Below are 21,218 nucleotides of genomic sequence, written 5' to 3'. Positions count from 1 at the left end.
ATCCTCTAAAATGCTAGAATCTATTATTAAGGAAGTCCTAACAATGCACTTAGAAAATCATAGTATAATCAGACAGAGTCAACAAAAGGGATATTGTGTTTGACAAAATTTTTTAAGTTTTTGGGAATGTAACTAGTAAGCTTATAAAGGGAATCAATAGATGTAGAATACTTGTATTTCCAAAAGGCATTTGATAAAGTGCCATACAAAAAGATAATAAGCAAGATAAGGGCTCATGGGGTTGAGGGTGATATATTGGCATGGATGGAGGATTGGTTAACAGACAGGAAGCAGAGAGTAGGGAATAATGGTACATTTTCAAATTGGCAGGCTGTAACTCGTGGAGTGCCGCAAGGATCAGTGCTTTGGCCTCAGCTTTTACAAACTATATTAATAACTTAGAAACAACACCGAGAGTAATGTATCTGAGTTTGCTTATGATATGAAGCTAGTTGGAATATAAGCTGCAAGGAGGACACAAAGAGGCTACAAAGAGATATTGACAGGTTATGTGAGTGGGCAACAAGGTGACAGATGGAGTATAATGTGGGGAAGTGTGAGGTTATTCATTTTGGTAATAAGAAAAGAAAAGCAGAATTTTTTTTAAAAGGTGTGGAACTTATAAATGTTGATGTTCAGAGGGACTTAGATGTACTCATACAAAGGAACACAGAAAGTTAGTATGCAGGTACAGCAACCAATTAGCAAGGCAAATGGTATGTTGGCCTTCATTGCAAGGGGATTGGAGTAGAAGAATAAGGAAGTCTTGCTTGTATTGTACAGGGCTTTGGTGAGACCACACCTGGAGTACTGTGCACAGTTTTGGTCTCCATGTCTAAGGAAGGATATACTTTCATTCAAGGTGGTGTGATGAAGGTTTACTAGATTTGTTCATGGGATGAGAGGGTTGTCCTATGATTATAGACTGAGTAAATTGGGTCCATACTCTCTGGAGCTTAGAAGAATGATAGGTGATCTCATTGAAACATATATTCTGAATCATAGATTCTGAAGGGACTTAACAGGATATACGCTGAGAGGTTGTTTCCCCTGGCTGGGGAATTTAGTAGATGGTGGACAAAGCCTTAAGAAAAGGGGTCAATCATTCAGGACTGAGAAGAAATTTCTCCACTCAGAGGGTTGTGCATCTTTTGAATTCTTTTGAATCCCAGAGGATTATGATGCTTCATCATTGTATATATTTAACGCTGAGATAGACAGATTTGTGGTCTCTCAAGGAATCAAGTGAGGCAGGAGATCAGCTATGATCATACTGAATGGCAGAGCAGTCTTGAGGATCCATATGGTCTGTTCCTGCTCTTACTTCTTATGTTCGTAATATTGAGGTTTGTACTGCCTCTCCTAGTTATCAATGAAATAAATGGAGAATGGCTTATAAATAACCTCTTTAAATAAGTTCAATCATCCGACAATATTATAGTCCTATCTCCAAATCCTTATGTTCAGCTACCCTGCTGGGAATGCAGGATTGCTGCTTTTGCGTGACTTCTAGGGATCCTCTTAACCCATCAAAGCTCTGAAAGAGACATCATTTGAAGCCTTTTTTGGAACATAGGAAAAGCAGCGGTCCAAACAGTCCCTGGGACTGATGAGTCACTTAATTAGGTGATGGCTGATATGTATCTTAACTCCATCTACCTACCTTGGTTCTGTAACCCTTAATACCCTTACCTAACAAAAATCTAACAATCTCAGTTTTGAAATTTTCAAGTGGTCACCAGCTTCAACAGCTTTTCTGGGGAGAAAGTTCTAGGTTTCCACTACCCTTTGTAGGAAGAAATGCTTCCTGCCATTTTTGTGCTTGACCTCTTGTTTTGTAAGTCACTGTGCAGATGCTGCTGTACTGACAGATGTGTTACATCCTGCAGGCACACCAGCTGGCGAATCTACAGGCGCAGGCCAGCAATGGCTGCCTGACTGGCTCAGGCACCCCCAACAATGACGAGGAAGATGATGAAGATGATGAATATGACTATGACTATGAATCTCTCTCTGACGGTACAAAACATGTTTGTTGAGTCATTTTATTCTCAATTGCAAACAATGTCTTTGGTTAAAACAGAAGACTTCTCTCGTTTTCACGTACCTGAGGGTGTATTACTTGTTCAGAATAACATGCTTTGGACATATGTGCATTATACTGGTATGTTATTATAATAATGTCCCACTCCTTGGCCCTCTTAAGGTAGTTAATAATAAAACTACCAACAAGATCAAGCAAAGTGGGAGAACTATTGGTGCTTTTGAAAGATCAAACTGCGGAACGAATGTGAGTGTGAGCTGAGTGAAGTAGAATTTGTTTTCTTGCCACACAGCACACTGCAAGAACACAAGCGGCCTATAGTTCTAGGAAATGGAAGCCTGCTCATTGTTATCCACATGGAAGTTCCCAATCTCAGCTGCACTGTTAGAGGCCAGTTAGGACCATGGATGGATGAATCATCCCCACACAAAGGGAGGGTACACAGAATCTAGTACCATCCCTCCTCTGGTTACTGAGTAAGATTGGCAATAGCTGGTTCACTCACTTGGAGTCCACAAAAGGAGAAACAAGAATATATACAAACTAGGGAGTATCATTTACACTTTCACCCTCCTTATATAATCTAATCTACAATAACAACAACTAGCATTTATATAGCATCTTTAGGAAACTGGTAAAGGTGCTTCACAGGGGTGAAATCAAACAAAAATTGACACTGGGAACTTATTAGGAGAGGTGACTAAAAGCTTGGTGAAATAGGTCGGTTTGAAAGATGGTCCTAAAAGGGTGGGGGGGGTGGGGGAGAGAGAAGGAGAGAGGTGAAAAGTTGGAGAGCTTTAAGGAGAGAATTCCAGAGCCTAGGGCCTCGGCAGCTGAAGGCTCGTCTACCAGCGTCATAGAGTCATAACAGCATAAAAAGAGGACATTTGGCCTATCAAGTCCATGCCTGCTCTCTGTAGACCAATCCAGTCAATCCTATTCCCACGCTGTACCCCTGTAACCTGTAAGTTTAGTTGCCTCAAGTGCCTATCCATTTTCTTTTTGAAATCTTTGATTGTCTCTGCTTCCAACACCCTCGTATGCAGTGAGTTCCTGGTCACTCACTATCAGTCGCTCAGTAAAAAAAGTTCTTCCTCACATCCCCCCTGTATCGTTTGTCCAAAACCTTCAATCTGTGTCCCCTATCCTTGTATCATCAGTTAATGGGAACAGCTTTTCTTTGTCTACCATATCTAAACCTGTCATAATCTTGTACACTTCTATCAGATCTTCCCTCAACCTCCTTTGTTCCAAGGAGAACAACCCCACCTTCTCTAACCTAACCTTGTAACTAAAGTCCCCCATCCCTGGAACCATTCTGCTAAATCTGCTCTGCACCCTCTCAAGGACCCTCACATCCTTCAAAAAGTGTGGTGACCAGAATTGGATGCAATACTCTGGTTGTGACCTAAGCAGAGCTTTATAAAGGTTCAGCATAACTTCCCTGCTTTTGTACTCAATATCTCTATTTAAAAGGAGGCAGTGGCATAGTGGTAATATCACTGGGCTAGTAACCTAGAGGCCCAGGCAAATGCTCTGTGGACATGGGTTCGAATCCCACCACAACAGATGGTGAAATTTGAATTCAGTTAATAATTCTGGAATGAGAAAAGCTAGTCTAATGGTAACCATGAAACCATTGTTGATTGTTGTAAAAACCCATCTGGTTCATTAATGTCCTTCAGGGAAGGAAATCTGCTGTCTTGACCTGGTCTGGGCTACATGTGACTCCAGCCGCACAGCAATGTGGTTGACTCTTAAATGCCCTGTGAAATGGCTTAGCAAGCCACTCAGTTGTATCAAATGCTACGAAGTCTAAGAAAAGGAAAGAAAGCAGGCGGACCAACCCGGCATCGACCTAGGCACTGGAAGCAGCAATGGCAAACCAAGCCCTGTTGACCCTGCAAAGTCCTCCTTACTAATATCTGGGGGCTTGTTCTAAATTGGGAGAGCTGTCCCACAGACTAGTCAAGCAACAGCCTGACATAATCATATTCATGGAATCATACCTCACAGACAATGTCCCAGACATCACCATCACCATTCCTGAGTATGTCCTGTCCCACCAGCAGGACAGACCCACCAGAGATGGTGGCACAGTGTTATATGGTTGGGAGGGATTTGCCCTAGGAGTCCTCAGCATTGACTCAGGACTCCACGAAGTCTCATGGCATCAGGTCAAACATGGGCAAGGAAGCCTCCTGCTGATTACCAGCTACCACCCACCCCAGCCCCTCTCGGCTAATGAATCAGTGCTTCTCTATATTGGACACCATTGCAATTGGAGGTAGCAAGGGCACCAAATGTACTCTGGGTGGAGGAACTTCAATGTCAAGAGTGGCTCAGTAGCACCATTCCTGACCAGGTTTGCCGAGTCCTGAAGGACATAGCTGGTAAACTGGGTCTGCAGCAGGTTGTGAGGGAACCAACAGGAGGGAAAAGCCAACTTGATCTCGTCCTCATCAATCTACCTGTTGCAGATGCATCTGTCAATAGAAATTGGTAGGACTAACCACCTCACAGTCCTTGTGGAGACGAAGTCCCGTCTTCACATTGAGGATACCCACCATTGTGTTGTGTGGCACTACCACCGTGCTAAATGGGATAGATTTCAAACAGATCTAGCAACTCAAAACTGAGCATCCAGGAGGTGCTGTGGGCCATCAGCAGCAGCAGAATTGTATTCAACCACAATCTGTAACCTCATGGCCCAGCATATCCCCCATTCTACCATTGACATCAAAAGGGGAAGCAACTCTTGTTCAACGAAGAGTGCCAGGAGCAGCACCACGCATACCTCAAAATGAGATATCAGCCTGGTGAAACTACAACATAGGACCACTTGCATGCCAAACAGCTAAAGCAGCATGTGATAGACAGGTCTAAGCAATCCCACAACCAACAGATCAAATTTAAACTCTGGAGTGCTGCCACATCCAGTTGTGAGTGGTGTTGGACAATTAAACAACTAACAGGAGGAGGAAGCTCCACAAATATCCCCATCCTCAATGATGGGGGAGCCCAGCACATCAGTGCAAAAGACAAAGCTGAAGCATTTGCATCCATCTTCAGCCAGAAGTGCTGAGTGGATGATCCATCTCAGCCTCCTCCTGAGGTCCCCAGCATCACAGATGCCAGTCGTCAGCCAGTCCGATTCACTCCACATGATATCAAGAAATGACTGAAGGCACTTGATACTGCAAAGGCTATGGGCCCTGACAACATTCCGGCAATAGTACTGAAGACTTGTGCTCCCAAACTAGCCGCGCCCCTAGCCAAGCTGTTCCAGTACAGCTACAACAATGGCATCTACCCGGCAATGTGGAAAATTGCCCAGGTATGTCCTATCCACAAAAAGCAGGACAAATCCAACCTGGCCACTTACGGCCCTATCAGTCTACTCTCAATCATCAGTAAAGTGATGGAAGGTGCCATCGACAGTGCTATCAAATGGCACTTGCTCAGCAATAACCTGCTCAGTGACGCTTAGTTTTGGGTTTCGCCAGGGCCACTCAACTCCTGACCTTATTACAGCCTTGGTCCATACATGGGTAAAAGAGCAGAACTGCAAAGGTGAGGTGAGAGTGACTGCCCTTGACATCAAGGCAGCATTTGACTGAGTATGGCATCAAGGAGCCCTAGCAAAACTGGAGTCAATGGAAATCAGGGGGAAAACTCTCCGCTGGTTGGATTCATACCTAGCACAAAGGACAACGGTTGTGGTTAGAGGTCAATCATCTCAATCCCAGGACATTACTACAGGAGTTCCTCAGGCTAGTGTCCTAGGCCCAACCATCTTCAGCTGCTTCATCAATGACCTTCCCTCCATCATAAGGTAAGAATTGAGGTGTTCGCCGATGATTGCACAATGTTCAGCACCATTCGCAACTCCTCAGATACTGAAACAGTCCATGTCCAGATGCAGCAAGACCTTTACTGTTGCTGGGCTGCAAGGATCCAGGCAAGTAGAGAGTATTCCATCACATTGCTAACTTGTGCCTTGTAGTTGGTGGACAGGCTTTGGGGAGTCAGGAGGTGAGTTACTCGCCACAGGATTCCTAGCCTCTGACCTGCTCTTGTAGCTATGGTATTTATATGGCTACTCCAGTCCTACCAGAGCCAGGTGCAGCTCCAACAACACTCAAGAACCTTGATACCATCCAGGACAAAGCAGCCCGCTTGATTGGAACCCCATCCACCACCTTCAACATTCACTCCCTCTACCACCGACGCACAGTGGCAGCAGTGTGTACCATCTACAAGATGCACTGCAGCAACACACCAAGGCTCTTTAGACAGTACCTTCCAAACCCGTGACCTCTACTCCCTAGAAGGTCAAGGGCAGCAGATGCATGCGAACACCACCACTGCACGTTACCCTCCAAGTAACACACCATCCTGGCTTGGAACTATATTACTGTTTCTTCACTGTTGCTGGGTCAAAATCCTGGAACTCTCTTCCTAACAGCATTGTGGGTGTACCTACCCCATATGGACTGCAGCAGTTGAAGAAGGTGGCGCACCACCACCTTCTCAAAAGCAATTAGAGATGGGCAATAAATGCTGTTCTAGCCAGCGACGCTCACATTCCATAAATGAATTTTTAAAAAATTCCAATCGGGAGATGCCAAAGGATTGAGTCACATGTAGGCCAGACCAGGTAAGGATGGCAGATTTCCTTCCTTAATGGACATTAGTGGGCCAGATGGGCTTTTATGACAAGCAACTATGATTATTTATTAGACTAGCTTTTAATTCCAGCTTTCTCAATTAAATTTCATTTTCTGTTATTGTGGTATTCAAACCCATGTCCCCAGAGCAATACCTGGATCTCTGGGTTGCTAGTGCAGTGACAATACCACTACACTACCACCAGGTGACTTAGCTCAGCTTTGCATAGCCAGCCTTTCCGTTACAGCCTTCCTATCAATTTTTACCCCTTCTGTTACCTCTACTATCTCCAATTCTCCCGATATTTTGTCAGCATCCTCTTCCTTAGTAAACAACGATGCAAAATACTCATTAAGAGTGGGGGCTTGAGTTGGAGAAATGCAAAGTTCTAGGAGAGTTGTAAGTCTGGAGGAGAACTGACAATATATAATATAGCCAGTTTCTTGACAGTTCTCCTCCAGCCCCCAAGTACCCTTATTCTTTCAATCAGTCTGATTGTCACAAAAATTCACTAAAATTAATCTTTTCATATTAATTTTGAGGAGAACTTTATGACTTTGAAAAATATTCAGCTGATCAGTGATAATGCTATCCATCAATCAGTTTCTGACAACAGTTTCTGGATGTTGACCAGTGTACCGGAAACTGTGGAGCTAGTTTAATTTGCATAATGTAGCTGGGCCTGTAGGCAGCCCATTGATGTTGTGATATCTGTGTCAGCCATTCTGTGTTGCTAACCAAATTATTGCATAATAGCCCCAGCTGCAATTGTGTTTGATCAAAAGCATAAACCTAAGGCCAGAATTTTACGTTGGGCGAGAGGCCCTGCCCACTGGCCGAAAAGTCGGTGGCGAGCCTGCCTCCGCCGGGCCTGGGGAGCCATGCAGGGATTTAATACTCCCCAGGCCCTCAATTGCTCTTGGGCGGGACTTCCACCTCCTTGAGGCAGGAAGTCCCGCCTAATGGAGCTGCCGGCCAATCAGTGGGCCATCAGCTCTTAGTCCCAGCAGCACCACTGGGAGTGGTGGCCACTGCTGGGACGACACCCAGCCATTGGACGCAAGAGGAAGGATGGCCCCTTCAGGTAAGTCTTTAGGGCCTCGCTGGGACCTTTGGCCAGGCCCCGGCAGGCAAGGTGATGGCGGGGAGGGTTGGTTTGTGGAGGGGGAATGTTGTGCATTGGGGGCTTTGGGGGTGGCCCTCTGTGGGGCACAGGGTGCTCAATCAGGAGCACCCCCCCTCCCCCCGGCAAGAAGGCTGCCTGTTTTTACCAGGCGGGGTTCTTGGGGCCTTTGCCGTCCTGCTGCCGAGGGTAAAATATCCATGGTGGCGGGAGGAGGCCCTTAAGTGGCCGTTAATTGGCCACATAAGGGCCTTGATTGGCTGGGGCGGTTGGGCTGTTTCTCGCCATCGCTGCCCCATGTAAAATTGCAGCTGGGGCAGGAGGGGGTCGGGAACGGCAGGGCCATAAAATTCTGGTCTCAGTTTCTGTTCTTAGGGTGGGCATTTAGACCCAACTGTAAAGGAGTGAAAAGAGGGGAGGCAGTGAGCATAAATCACTGGCATGCTCCGTGCCACAGTATAGAGCAAAGGCTGACTGCAGTCTCCTGTATATAATGGATTCTGCTAGCACAGTTGTAATGTTGGTATGAGGTGCACAGGCTATGGTGGGGGTTTTGAACGTGTTACATTGCAGAGTCTATGAGAAACAAATTCCAGCAAAATTCTTGGGTAAATGTAATACCTAAAAATAAACGTCGGCACAGATTAAATTTGGATTAAAAGGAAAAGTGCAGCTCCATCCCTGGCTTAGCAGCTTTATGCAGTGGGTAGTAGTGGTATACAGAGCTGAGCATTCCCATGTTTGTCCCTGCTCTATATTGAGTTAGCTGATCCCAGCTTCAGCAGCAACACAACTGCAACAATTAGTCTCAGCACCCCTGTGCAAGAGAGGAGGGAATTTATCCCGAATTCCCACTCCTGAACTAGCTAGAGAGTATGTAAATATTGGCTGTGAACATAATTGTGCAGGATCGTGGTGCCTCCCATAGTTAAATACCCTGCCAGGACAGTCATGGCTCACACTTAAAAAACAGCCACCACCTGGTTAATGTAAAGCGAGGCATCTGGTGCCTGTGGGACTAAGCCCCATGGAGAATTCAACAACTGCAGGAAGGGAGAGTGGCGGGAAAAGAACTCCCATAAAAAGTCCTTAAAATTAGAAGTGTGAAACGATAAGCCATCAATTCAACCTAAACTGCATTGCATTTTGATATCTCTTTATGTCCTCATGGTTTAAATGCACACTTCTACTTCTTTTGTTTTGTTTAGTACATAGGACACATACAATGAGATGCTCATACAGCCCATTCACTTCATTGAAAACCACTGAATTTTCTGATACCTCTGTGGTTTTCCATTCCTTCCTTTCTGTTATATTTTTCAATGCCTGCCTACGCTTTGCCTTAACGTGATAGTTTCCTGGGTTTGTAAATGAAATGGCAGTGATGAAGTAATTGGCGGTGAGCCAACGGCATCTTCCAAATCCTTCATAGACTTTGACGAGAAGTTTTGAAACAGGACAGTGACCTGCCAGCACACCATTCTGCAGCAACTGTGAACCTGTCCCTATGGGCAACAGGATGACACTTTGGGCAAAATCTTACTGCTTTTAAACATTTTCAGAAGTCAGGACAGAAGTGGGTCCCAACCCTGCTGGTGATGCCTGGTCGCCCGCCTGCGCGACCTACTGGAGGCAGCCTCTGGGAGTACCGTCCAATTAGGCAGGCAGAACAGGCACCCAGCTGGTCCAGTGGGAGGGCCTGCAGCAATGTCCTTTTGGCAGCCCCACTGGGAGAGGTGGGCACTGCTGAAGCAGGCAGGAGAATACAATCTGGAGGCGCCCTCTGAAGAATTGCATATTATTTAAAATGAACCGTGTCCACGGCAGCCAGGCCAACATTGTGGAGGGGGAATCCCCTCCACAGGATGGCCTGCGGCTGCAGCTGTGGCCCTGTGGCAGAAGCTGCCCAGATGACTGGGGGTGGGGGAAGGAGTTGCTTTACAGGATTTGCTGACCCCCCCACCACCCCCCAGCCTGCTGCCAGGAGGCTGTCTCCAGGGACCTGCTGGGCTTCATCCACAGCGCAGGGCCTGTCTGCTGCCATTAAGATCCTGGTGGCATCCCCAATCTGTCCCTATTTGGCCAGGTAATTGGCACTAATTGGCTACCCATTGCTTCCGGGTGGGTAGCCACTTCCGTTGCTTACCCGCCTCTGGCAAAAGTGGCCAGAGGCGGGAATGCGTCGGGCGGCCAATCCAACGCACCATTCTCAAAAATTCCCCCATCGCCCACCAGCAACGCCGTCTCCACACAGCTGATACAATTCTGCCCGAAGTCAGAGGTATTGAAGTTAATTGTTCCAGAGATTTAACCTGCCTAAAAATATTAGTGTGATAACAACATCCTTTAAACATCGCTTCTCTGATTGTCACTACCAATCAAGACAATTATCGAGTCTGTAAACTGCAGCCCATTTAGATAATGCAGTTTAGGCCTTCCGGAGCTAACAATTAGTCAGCTATTGAATCCATATCCCTAATACCTACAGCAACAGTCCAAACCACATTCATTGTTCGGTGTTTTCAGACGTCAATATGTGTAACTCTGTGACACGTGACTAGCTTAAAGTGTAGATTCCACCTCGGAGCATTACTGAACTGAAAAACGAGGAGGTTCAGGACCATCAGCTTCGAGTAGTTTCATGGCACAGTGTTAGCAGTGACAGTGCTGCCATTTGTGTGCAGGTGTTATGGGACCAACTTCTTTAGAAGCTGTAGCCGTCAGGGAATGTCTCTGTAATCACTTCACATGCTGCTGTTTCAATCACACTCCTGATGATTCCAGTTGTCAGTTAATTAAATCAAGAGTTCTGGCACCTTTGAATGGATAGGAGTAGAATATAAGCAGGCTGCTGTCCTTCCTTCTGTCCTTTACTTTTCTTTCTGTCCTTTCTTCCTCCTGCCTCAGTGTAGTAGCATCAGAAAGCAGAAGTATGGGACTGTAACTTTTTAGGATTTATCGACTACTTTAATTGAATTGGAATCTCGCCTATGTTCTATGTTCAAAGCATCCTGTCTTAATTGTTAATGCTGTTACTCAGTTGTGTGTCCCTTAGGTGTTCTGTGAATAGGTCCACACCACAAATTCTGTTCCCTAGCCACCGACTCCATCCCATATTTGACCCCAAGATTAGCATTTGTCCACATATCCGTGCCATCACCAAGACTACCTACTCCCACCTTGATAAAATTGTCTTGTCACTGCACCTGCCCCATCTCATCTGCTGCTGAAACCTTCATCCTTGCCTTTGTTACCTCTAGCCTTGACTATTAAATATTCTCCTGGCCGGTCTCCTATCTTACGCTCTCTGTAAACTTGAGGTCATCCAAAACTCTGCTATCGGTGCCCTCATTTGCACTAAATCTCATTCACCCATCACCTGTGTTCTCCCTGACCGACTTTGGCTCCTGATTAAGCAATGCTTCAATTTTAAAACTCTCATTCCTGTTTTCAAATCCCTCCATGGCCTTGCCCCATCCCCCAATTCCACAACCCACCCCCACCCCCCCACAACCACCACCTCCAATCTCTAATCTCCTCCAGCCTCACAACCCTCCAACATTCTGCACTCCTCCAATTCTCTTGATCATCCCCGATTTTAATCGCTGCACCATTGGCAGCTTTGCTTTCAGCTGCCGAGGCCCTAAGCTCTGGAATTCCCTCCCTAAACCTCTCTGCCTCTCTTTCCTCCTTTAGGATCCTCCTTAAAGCCTACCACTTTGACCAAACTTTTGCTCATCTGCCCGAAATATCTCCTTATGTGACTTGATGTCAAATTTTGTTTGTTAACATTCGGTGAAGTGTCTTGCAACCTTTTGCTATGTTAAAGGCGCTAGAGAAATACAAGTTGTTGTTGTTGAAGAGTTACTCATTTTGCTACAGTTTGACTAATATTTAATCTTTCTTAAACTCACTGTGCCAACTAATTTCTGATTCTTTGCTCTTATTCTGTTTCTGTCTTATGTTCTCCTGTAGCCGATGCCCTTATTGCTTCCTTCTTTCCTGCTGTGAATGGCCAAGAAGGTAAAAGCCCCAGTTTCGCCACTAACTAATGCCAAAGATATTCTGAGTGCTGCACTGTGGGGATGAGAGGGCTGGGGAGGGTGTGACATTAATATTAGCTTTAATATTTCGATGTTGTGAAATACATCTTTAATGCATTTTGGCAATACTTTACAATTTTCAAGGTGATTATAATTGGGGAATTGATCCTCCAATCCATCCTGTCTTCAGGTTTGCTGGACTGATGGATCTGATTCAAAAGCAAAATACGGCGGGTGCTGGAAATCTGAAATAAAAACAGAAAATGCTGGAAATACACAGGAGGTCAGGCAGCATCTTTGGAGAGAGAAACCGAGTTAATGTTTTAGGTCTGTGACCTTTCGTCAGAACTGGGAAATGTTAGAAATATAATAGGTTTTGAGAAAGTGAAGGCGGGGGGGAGGGGTGGAAAAATAACAAAAAGGTGGAAGATAGGAGAGATGAAATGACAAAAGAGTTTGTGGTGCAGGGCCACAGGATGTGGTAATAGTAAAGAATCAAATGGTGTGGCTAGAGGAGGTGTGAATAGTGAAAGATGAATAGCTGCTGTTTGAAAGCAAAGAAAGGGGAAAACAAGAGAGCAAAACTAAAACATGCTAAGAGAAAGGGAACATAGTGGGGGCAGGGATTACAGTTTGAAAGTGTTGAACTCAATGTTGAGTCCAGAAGGCTGTAAAGTGCTTAATTGAAAGATGAGGTGCTGTTACCTGGAGCTTGCATTGAGCTTCATTGGAACACCACAGGAGGCTGAGGACAGAGAGATCCTGGGGGGACAGTGGCGTAGTGATAATGTCACTGAACTAGCGATTCAGGGGCCATGCTAATGGCCTGGGGACACGGGTTCAGATCCCATCATGGCAGCTGATGGAATTTAAATTCAATTAATTAGTAAAAATCTGGAATTGAAAGCTAGTCTCAGTAACTGTGCTATGAAACTATCATCAATTGTTGTAAAAACCCATCTGGTTCACTAATGTCCTTTAGGGAAGGAAATCTGCTGTCTTTACCTGGTCTGGCCTACATGTGACTCCAGACCCTACTACACCCACAACCCAAGCAAACACATCTTCACCTCCCCTCCCCTTTCAGCCTTTCAAAGGGACCATTCCCTCCACAACACCCTAGCCCACTCTTGAATCACCCCAAAACCCCCTCCGCTTCCCACAGCATCTTTTCATGTAAGCATAGGAGGTGCAACACCTGCCCTTTTACCGCCTCTGTCCTCACCACCCAAGGCCCCAAACCCTCCTTCCAAGTAAAACAACGATTTATGTGTACTTATTTCAATTTAGTATACTGTATGCGCTGCTCATATCAGGGAGACCAAGCGCAGATTGGGTGACTACTTTGCAGAATACTTCCGTTCAGTCTGCAAGCATGACTCCAAGCTTCTGGTCGCCTGTTATTTTAATTCTCCACCTTACTGTCACACTGACCTCTGTGCCCTCGGCCTCCTGCAGTGTTCCAATGAAGCTCAACACAAGCTTGAGGAACAGTACCTCATCTTTCGATTAGGCACTTTACAGCCGACTTCAAAACTAAGTTTAACAATTTTGGATCATAACCTTTTTCTCCTTTTGTTTCTTTTTTCTTTGCGGGTTTTGGTTTTGTTGTATGTTTCTCTCTTGATTTTGCTTTCAGATGGCAGCTGTTCATCATTCGCCATTCACACCTCCTCCAGACACATCGTTTGTTTGTTTGTCCCATTCCCACTCTCTTTCGCCTTATACCACAAACCCTTTTGTCTCCTGTCTTCCATCCTTACATAGACCTTCCCTTTTGTCCTTTTTCCAACCCTCCCCCCTTTCACTTGCTCAAAACCTATTATATTTCTAACTTTTCCCAGTTCTGATAAAAGGTCATCAACCTTAAACCTTGGGCTCAATTTTCCTTTGGGTTTCGGGATGCCGACATCGAGACCAAATGAGGATCCCGAGCCAGTACTGTCCACCTCTGAGTTCCCCATCCGCCTCAGGATGGTGAGCAGGCTCCCCAACGCGGCAAACCCAATCAAAATGCTGGCAGCTTTGAGGCCTCGGCATCAACACTGGGAGAGGTGGGCACTGCTGAGGCAGGTAGGAGATTGAGAGGGTGCCTCAATATGGAGGTCCCCTTGAAGGGGTAAGTTTAAAATAAAAATTTGGAGGCGAGGCCCCTCAGATTGGAGCAGAAACCCCATCAGATGGCTCGTTAGGCTCCAGGGGTTGCTTTTCCTGCCTGGGGCTCCCTCTTTGGGGGCATGGAGCTTCCAGTTCCGATGAACCGTCTGGACTGGCGTAGTGAGGCCATATCATGGAGCTGGTGGCCTCCCCACGTAGTGGTGGAGCCACTCCACTGCTGGCAAATTGCCGATGGCCCATCTAAATTGCCCCTAATTGGGGCCTTAAATAAGGTAATTGGCTGCCTGCCTCCTTTCAGCAGGCAGCTGATCCGAATCCCTGCCCATCACTGGGAAACCACCCGGACGCAGCTCCCCACTATTTTCTCAGCTTCCATGCCTCCAATCCCACCACCTGAGGCCAGGCGAATTCTGCCCATTAACTCCGTGTCTGTCTCCACAGATGCTGCCTGACCTGCTGAGTATTTTCAGCACTTTTTGTTTTTATTTATGACAGATGTGATCAGTGAACCTGTCACTACAATCGCTGCTGTGTGTGAACTGATATAAACAGTGATAGTCTGCACAGCCTTGCCTATACTTTAAATGTTGCCTCCTGTGAGTAGCAGAAGTGCTGATCAGCTTGAAGCTTTTGATAGACTGATATTACATTCATACAAAGAATAAGACTGGACGTGTGGAAGTAATTACCAGACAGTTATTTTGTTAGGTTGCCTGCATTGTGAGGTGAGATTTAATCTGGGAAATCATTCCAGTGTATCTCCTAATATTTTTGTAATGCAGAATGTTGGTGGTTTTATTTATTTATTGGCCTGTATAGTTGAAATTTGGTAGAGTCCATACTGAATGGTTAATGAGTATGGCATAATTATTGCTAAGCTATCCAGTGATAATGGGCGGTATATAAAGCAACAGGGTTGAGACCGGAACAGTGTGAATGTCCTGCAAACAGCTTATTAATACCTTCCTGTATATTATAACTTCCTTGATTTATTCTGCAAAATATATTTAAAAAGCTGTCTGATGCTAATAAAGTTATAATTTTCTTATTTTTTTTCTGTATTCATCTAGTATTTTCTGCTTCTGTTTTTCACCCAACTAATGACAGTGACAGATATTCAGCTTCTCTTTGATCACCATATGAATATTGCAGCCTTTGTACATAAATATTTCAGTTGGCACACTGTTGGCAGTATATTCACAACGTTAATCATTCTGTCACCAACAGTGCCAGCTAAGGAAGTTTTCCATTATAACTGTTTTCCAAATGCTTTTAGTTTTAGTTTTAGTTTAGTTTTAGAGATACAGCACTGAAACAGGCCCTTCGGCCCACCGAGTCTGTGCCGACCATCAACCACCCATTTATACTAATCCTACACTAATTCCATATTCCTACCACATCCCCACCTGTCCCTATATTTCCCTACCACCTACCTATACTAGGGGCAATTTTATAATGGCCAATTAACCTAGCAACCTGCAAGTCTTTGGCATGTGGGAGGAAACCAGAGCACCCGGAGGAAACCCACACAGACACAGGGAGAACTTGCAAACTCCACACAGGCAGTACCCAGAATTGAACCCGGGTCGCTGGAGCTGTGAGGCTGCGATGCTAACCACTGCGCCACTGTGCCGCCCATTTCTTTCCCCCAAACGAATGGGTTGTTCTTTCCCGTAATATTTGCAAAAAAAATTAGAACAGTAGATTGAGCACATCCAAACATCGCATTCCAGACGCCATACTTTGTTACGGATGCAGAGTAATCTTAAAATGCTGACCTCCCCTCGACTGCTGCTGAATATTGAACAAGCACATTCCAATCCACGAAATGTCCTGACAAAGCAACATGACTGTGTCAGTCTGTGTTTACTTCCCAACAATTAGATTATACATGCTTAAAGGGGTGCAGCTCCACCTAGGTAAAATAACACATTGTGCATTAGGTGGTATAGCATTCCTTTCGTTTTAAACCAGTCTATCTTTTAACTTACTATGAGTGAACCTAGTTTATACTTTGTTCTTTACACTTCAGTGATTGTATTCTGTACACATTGCAGATGCCAAGTTTCATGTACAATGCATGTGGCACACTTGTGTGCCTGATTTGCTCAAATTGCATATTTTTAAAACTGCAACAGATCACATTTCACCAGATTAGGAATCTGCCAAGCAGCAAGCAGATAAGTAAACCACCAATCATGAAATTCAAAAAATTGAAGGGGCCTAAATTCAGCATCGCTGTGCCTGTTTCACAGACATATTGCGAGTGCAATGGTCTTGAATTTGGCTGAGCAATGGCCCGTGCCTGATTTACCCGTGTGTTCAGACTGCTGCTAAGTTCATCAGGCAGCTTTGGCATCTGCCTGAAATGAGGCCAGGCCTCATTTCAATATTGATATGAGGGCCCTGCGCCCATTTTCAGGAAACTTGTTACAACTATTTGGAACTTGCGCTGTGCAAGCCAACTAGTTGTTCAGGCTCTGCAGATGCCTAGTCATAAATGTGAAGCCTGATAGAGCAGGAGTGCTGTGTCCGCCTCCATATCAATATGGTGGACCCTGCCAGCCGCACTCGCCCTCTCCAGTTTGCTTCCACCGTTACCCCAGACTTGCTAAATTTGAAGGGCCCTGATTGGCTCCCACAGTTCACTGGATCTGTTCCAATTTATGATGTTCTTGTGCCTCTCTTTTGGTGTGTGAGTTCAGTGTGATTATTTCTCACCTGTTACTGGACGTTCTTGAATTTAGGTCCTTAAGAACCACAAATGGACAGTCAGCAACTGCTACCAATCAAAAAAAGACAAACCACTCAAATTGTTCCATACATGTTTTGAAAGTCCTCTTAATTGCTCTTACTTTCTCCAATAAGTTGAACATTTACTACAGGAAATAGGAATTTGTAATGTGATAAAGATATAAAAATGACCACATTTACAATAAATTGATTTAAGCTTTCAAATCACATTTTAATGTTTGAAATGCCTGTAACTTTGTTTTCTATTAGAGGCCTGTGCCAACATGAGAAGCCTGAGCCTTGAATTCATGTGGGAACGATATAGAGAAGCAAGTTTGCAGGGAAATTACAGAGAGGTGCAAAAACTATAATGTAAGGATAGATAAAGTCCCCCATTATGACCATATAGACTGGGATAGTAGTAAAGGCAGAGGGGGGAAGAGTTTCTGAAGTGTGTTAAGGAGAATTTTCTTGATCAGTAAGTTTCCGGCCCAACGAGGAAGGAGGCATTGCTGAATCCGGTTCTGGGGAATGAAGTAGGTCGGGTGGATCGAGTGTCAGTAGGGGAGCATTTAGGGAACAGTGATCATCGTATCATAAGGTTTAGGTTAGCTAAGGAAAAGAACAAGGAGCAATCCAGAGTAAAAACACAATTTCAGTGGGGTGAGAACGGATCTGCCCCAGGTAAATTGGAATTAAGGATTGGCAGGCAAACCAATAACGGAGCAATGGGCTGCCTTTAAAGGGGAGATGGTTTGAGTACCGTTGAACTACTTTCCCGTGAGGGGGGAGGATTGGGCACACAAAACCAGAGCTCCCTGGATGACAAAAGAAACAGACAATAAGATGAACCAAAAAAAGGGTGCATATGACAGATGTCAGGTTGATAATGCAAGTGAGAACCAGGCTGAATATGGCAAGTTCAGAGGGGAGGTGAAAAAGGAAATAAGAGAGGCAAAGTGAGAATATGAGGAGATTGGCAGCTAACATAAAAAGCAATCCAAAAGACTTCTATAGGGACATAAATAGTAAAAGGGTAGTAAGAGGAGGAGTGGGGAGTGGGACCAATTAGGGAACAAAAAGATGAATGGAGGCACAGGGCATGGCTGAGGAACTAAAAGAGTGCTTTGCATTTGTTTTTACCAAGGAAGAAGAAGTTATAATTAAAGGGGAGGTAATTGAGATACTGGATGGGCTAAAAATTGATAAAGAGGAGGTATTAGAAAGGAGGAATACTGGCACCCTGCTTGGCTCAACATCCTGAGGCAAGGGAGGGGGTGGAGTTAGTGAAATAGGCTTCAGTATGAAAACTTAGCAATTATTTCTGTTTTATATGGGATCATGTATTTTGAAACAGAAAATCAGCTGAATTGCCGTTATGTGGTGGGCATGATATAAGCGAATGGAGCAAGAAACTTTAATATTACCCAGCACATTAAAAGTTTAATGCAACTTATTATGAGATTACCAGTAAATAATGCAGAACATAAAGACAGCTGTTGTGTCCTAACAGTTTTACTGCAGTTCTTAGCAGCTTATGTATTACCTCACACTGCACCTAAATAGGAAACTTGTGATGGATTTTGTCTGGGAATGAAGTAGTGGGTTGAACAAAACAATAGAAAAAGGAATGTTTTGTGAACTGGATTGAGCCAATTGCACCTTCAACCAAAGCAACTTAAATGACAGATGCAATAGCGTACTTATCACTTCTATCTCTGTACCATGTGCTGCCTGGAAATGGGATCAACTGCAGGGGTCTGGGAATGTATAGGTGCAGTCTGCTCAGGCCCCCCAACACTTCAGCAGCAAGATTGTTAATCCATTTGTTTTAAATTGAAATGCATATTTTTGTATATTCTGCTGGGTAGAATTATAATATTGGTAAGTTTAATATTGGCAACTAAAGCAAAGTTACTCTTAAATAATGTAGTTTTCACAAAATTTATATTGCACAACTGTTGTCAACATACCTGCTAGTCTTCTGCCTGACTGTCCAATATCAGCTTCTGAAAACTACTGATTATTCCAAAGAGTAACTTCACATTAATTGCCATATGCTTGAAAATATCGTTGCATGTTTTATGATCAGGAGTAATCTGCTCAAATCATTCTGCTGCATTGAAAACATTCTGTAGGTAATGAAAAATTGTCCCATAAGAGTCTGTTCTTTCCTTTCTAGACAATATCCTTGATGACAGGCCTGAAAACAAGCCATCGAGTGATAAATTCCACTTCGAGTACACAGAAGAAACTCCACGGAGAATTAAGAAAATATCAACTGATGCAATGTTACAGAGCAAAGAAAAGACAAAGCAGAAAAGATTTATTGTGAGAAATGGCACATTTGCATTACTAAATTTAGAAGTCTCAGTTAATGATGTTATTTTCCCTCCTGCTGAGGAAATATGCACAACAATGTAAGAATATAATGATAGCGTTGTGCAGGTGTTGCTGGACTGTGGTGAGGTTTAACAGGGTTTGAAGCAATAAAACTAAGGGTAGAAATTATGATAGTGGACAGTACTTAATGGCTTTGTACGACATTGTTTTTTTAAATTAATTTGTTTGTTATAAATTGGTAAATAGCAGAGGAATATCGTATGAATGTATTAAGTGTCAGCCATGGCTCAGTGGGAGCACTCTTGCCTCTGAGTTAAGTTCAAGTCCCACTCCAGAGACCTGAGCGCATAATCCAGGCTAACACTCCAGTGCAATACTGAGGGAATACTACATTGCCGGAGATGTCATCTTGCCAATCAATATTTTAACCGAGGCCCTGTCTGCCCTCTCGAGTGGACTTAAATCTTAATGCTCTTCAAAGAAGAGCAGGGGAGTTTTTCCCTGGTGTCCTGGTCAATATTTATCCCTCAACCAACATCATTTTAAAAATAACACAGGTTATCTTATTATTTCATTGCTGTTATGGGAGCTTGCTGTGCATAAATTGGCTGCCACATTTCCTACTGAAGTGACTACCCTTCAAATGTACTCATTGGCTATAAAACATCTTGGAATGTCCTGAGGTCATGAATGGCACTATATAAATACAAGTCTTTCTCACTTATTTGGTGAATGAATCCTACTAAATATTCAAATGAGACATTGCTGCCATACTTGGGGTAGCAGTGATGAGCTGCGTGTCATGGATTTCTTTGTTGTTTGCTTAATTCCCAGGTTTACGATATGGAATTGGGTGAAGAGTTCTACCTGCCTCAAAACAAAAAGGAGAGCAGACAGATAGCACCTGAACTCTCAGACCTGGTCATTTACTGTCAGGCCATCAAGTTCACAGGTCAACACAACTAGATGCTTCTTACTTAGACACTCCTTATAGGCAGCATGTTATTATTTTGTCTATCCAGTAACCATTGAAGATGATGGTATCATCAGAAATTACCAGTCCATGGAATGAACAGGAGTCAAATACAAAAGTGAGAGTCACTGGAATTCTAATAAGGGGAGCTCTATCGTACAATACACAAATCAGCAGGGGAATGTAGGCTGGAAATGTATGGGAGGTTGAACAGATGTGTTAATCCTGAACATATCCACCAATTGGCTCAAAATAAAGATGATTGGTAATAATCTGGTGAATTCACATAATAACCTGCATGAGAAAGTTACAAGTTAAAAAGAAATAAACTGAAATATATATTAAAAGTAGTTCCGAAGCTCCCCACGCTCTAGTGCAGGAGACACTAAACTATCCTGTGCTTCCAGTGAACGAGAAGCATGCGCGTTCTGTGCCAGCCTTACTAGTCATAGAGGGCTCTCAGTACACCAGGCACCAACACAACTCGAGATCTCAGTACACAAAATGTTAACTGTACACAGGGTAGGTCATTCTGAGCTCCTAATGCTGTGATTGATGCACATCTTGAACTCCTAAGGGGTAATTGTGTAAGGTGTTGCACCAGATATGGAGCCTTAGTAGGTCAGTGAGGAGTCCTGAAAAACTGTAGGCCAGATTTGGCTTTGAGTGACGAATGAATGGTGCCAACCATTCATTACACTTACATTTGTCCATAGACTATCTATGGGCTTTTACAAGGCAAGTTGCTGTCAGCCAAATATCCAACAGTGGAGCACCTTCTACAAGGGACCTTGGACCTGTGTGAACAGGGTGTCTATCCTTAACCAATTAGATTGAAGAGTCATTAATGGGCAATACAGCATCTGAACCAGGAAATGTCAGTTAGAATAACAGATTCAGTGTCAAAATAGGTATAGAAAGTGAAATAAAGAGCGGGAAAGAAAGATCGGATTAAGAGAGAGAAATAAAAGAAACAAAAAGGCAAAGTAAAAAAAAAACATTTTATTTACATTTAAAAAAAATCTCCAATAGTTATTAAAAGCAGAAGGAATGAGACTCCACATTTCTAAAAGTTAATTTTCAGTGCCAGAGAGGTTTTTTTTGGCAGTAATTAAGTTTTACCCACACTATTAAAGGGTACTTAGATTGGAATGAATAAGCCCTAATCTT

At 44.0% G+C, this 21,218-nt stretch overlaps 1 protein-coding gene across 3 annotated transcripts in view; it reads left to right on the top strand.

Annotated features, from left to right (window-relative positions):
* LOC137380572 (1-phosphatidylinositol 4,5-bisphosphate phosphodiesterase epsilon-1-like) overlaps window positions 1-21,218 on the top strand; it is a 462,747-nt gene that overhangs the window by 388,492 nt on the left and 53,037 nt on the right. For all 3 annotated transcript variants that reach the window (XM_068052603.1, XM_068052604.1, XM_068052605.1), the window contains exons 20-22: window positions 1,890-2,019; window positions 18,915-19,063; window positions 19,910-20,027. In XM_068052603.1, the coding sequence (XP_067908704.1) occupies window positions 1,890-2,019; window positions 18,915-19,063; window positions 19,910-20,027 (397 nt within the window). The remainder of the gene's footprint in view (window positions 1-1,889; window positions 2,020-18,914; window positions 19,064-19,909; window positions 20,028-21,218) is intronic.

Source organism: Heterodontus francisci, chromosome 20 (assembly GCF_036365525.1).
Source record: "Heterodontus francisci isolate sHetFra1 chromosome 20, sHetFra1.hap1, whole genome shotgun sequence".
Taxonomy (NCBI): Eukaryota; Metazoa; Chordata; class Chondrichthyes; order Heterodontiformes; family Heterodontidae; genus Heterodontus; species Heterodontus francisci.
This window is presented reverse-complemented; position numbering and strand designations above follow the sequence as displayed.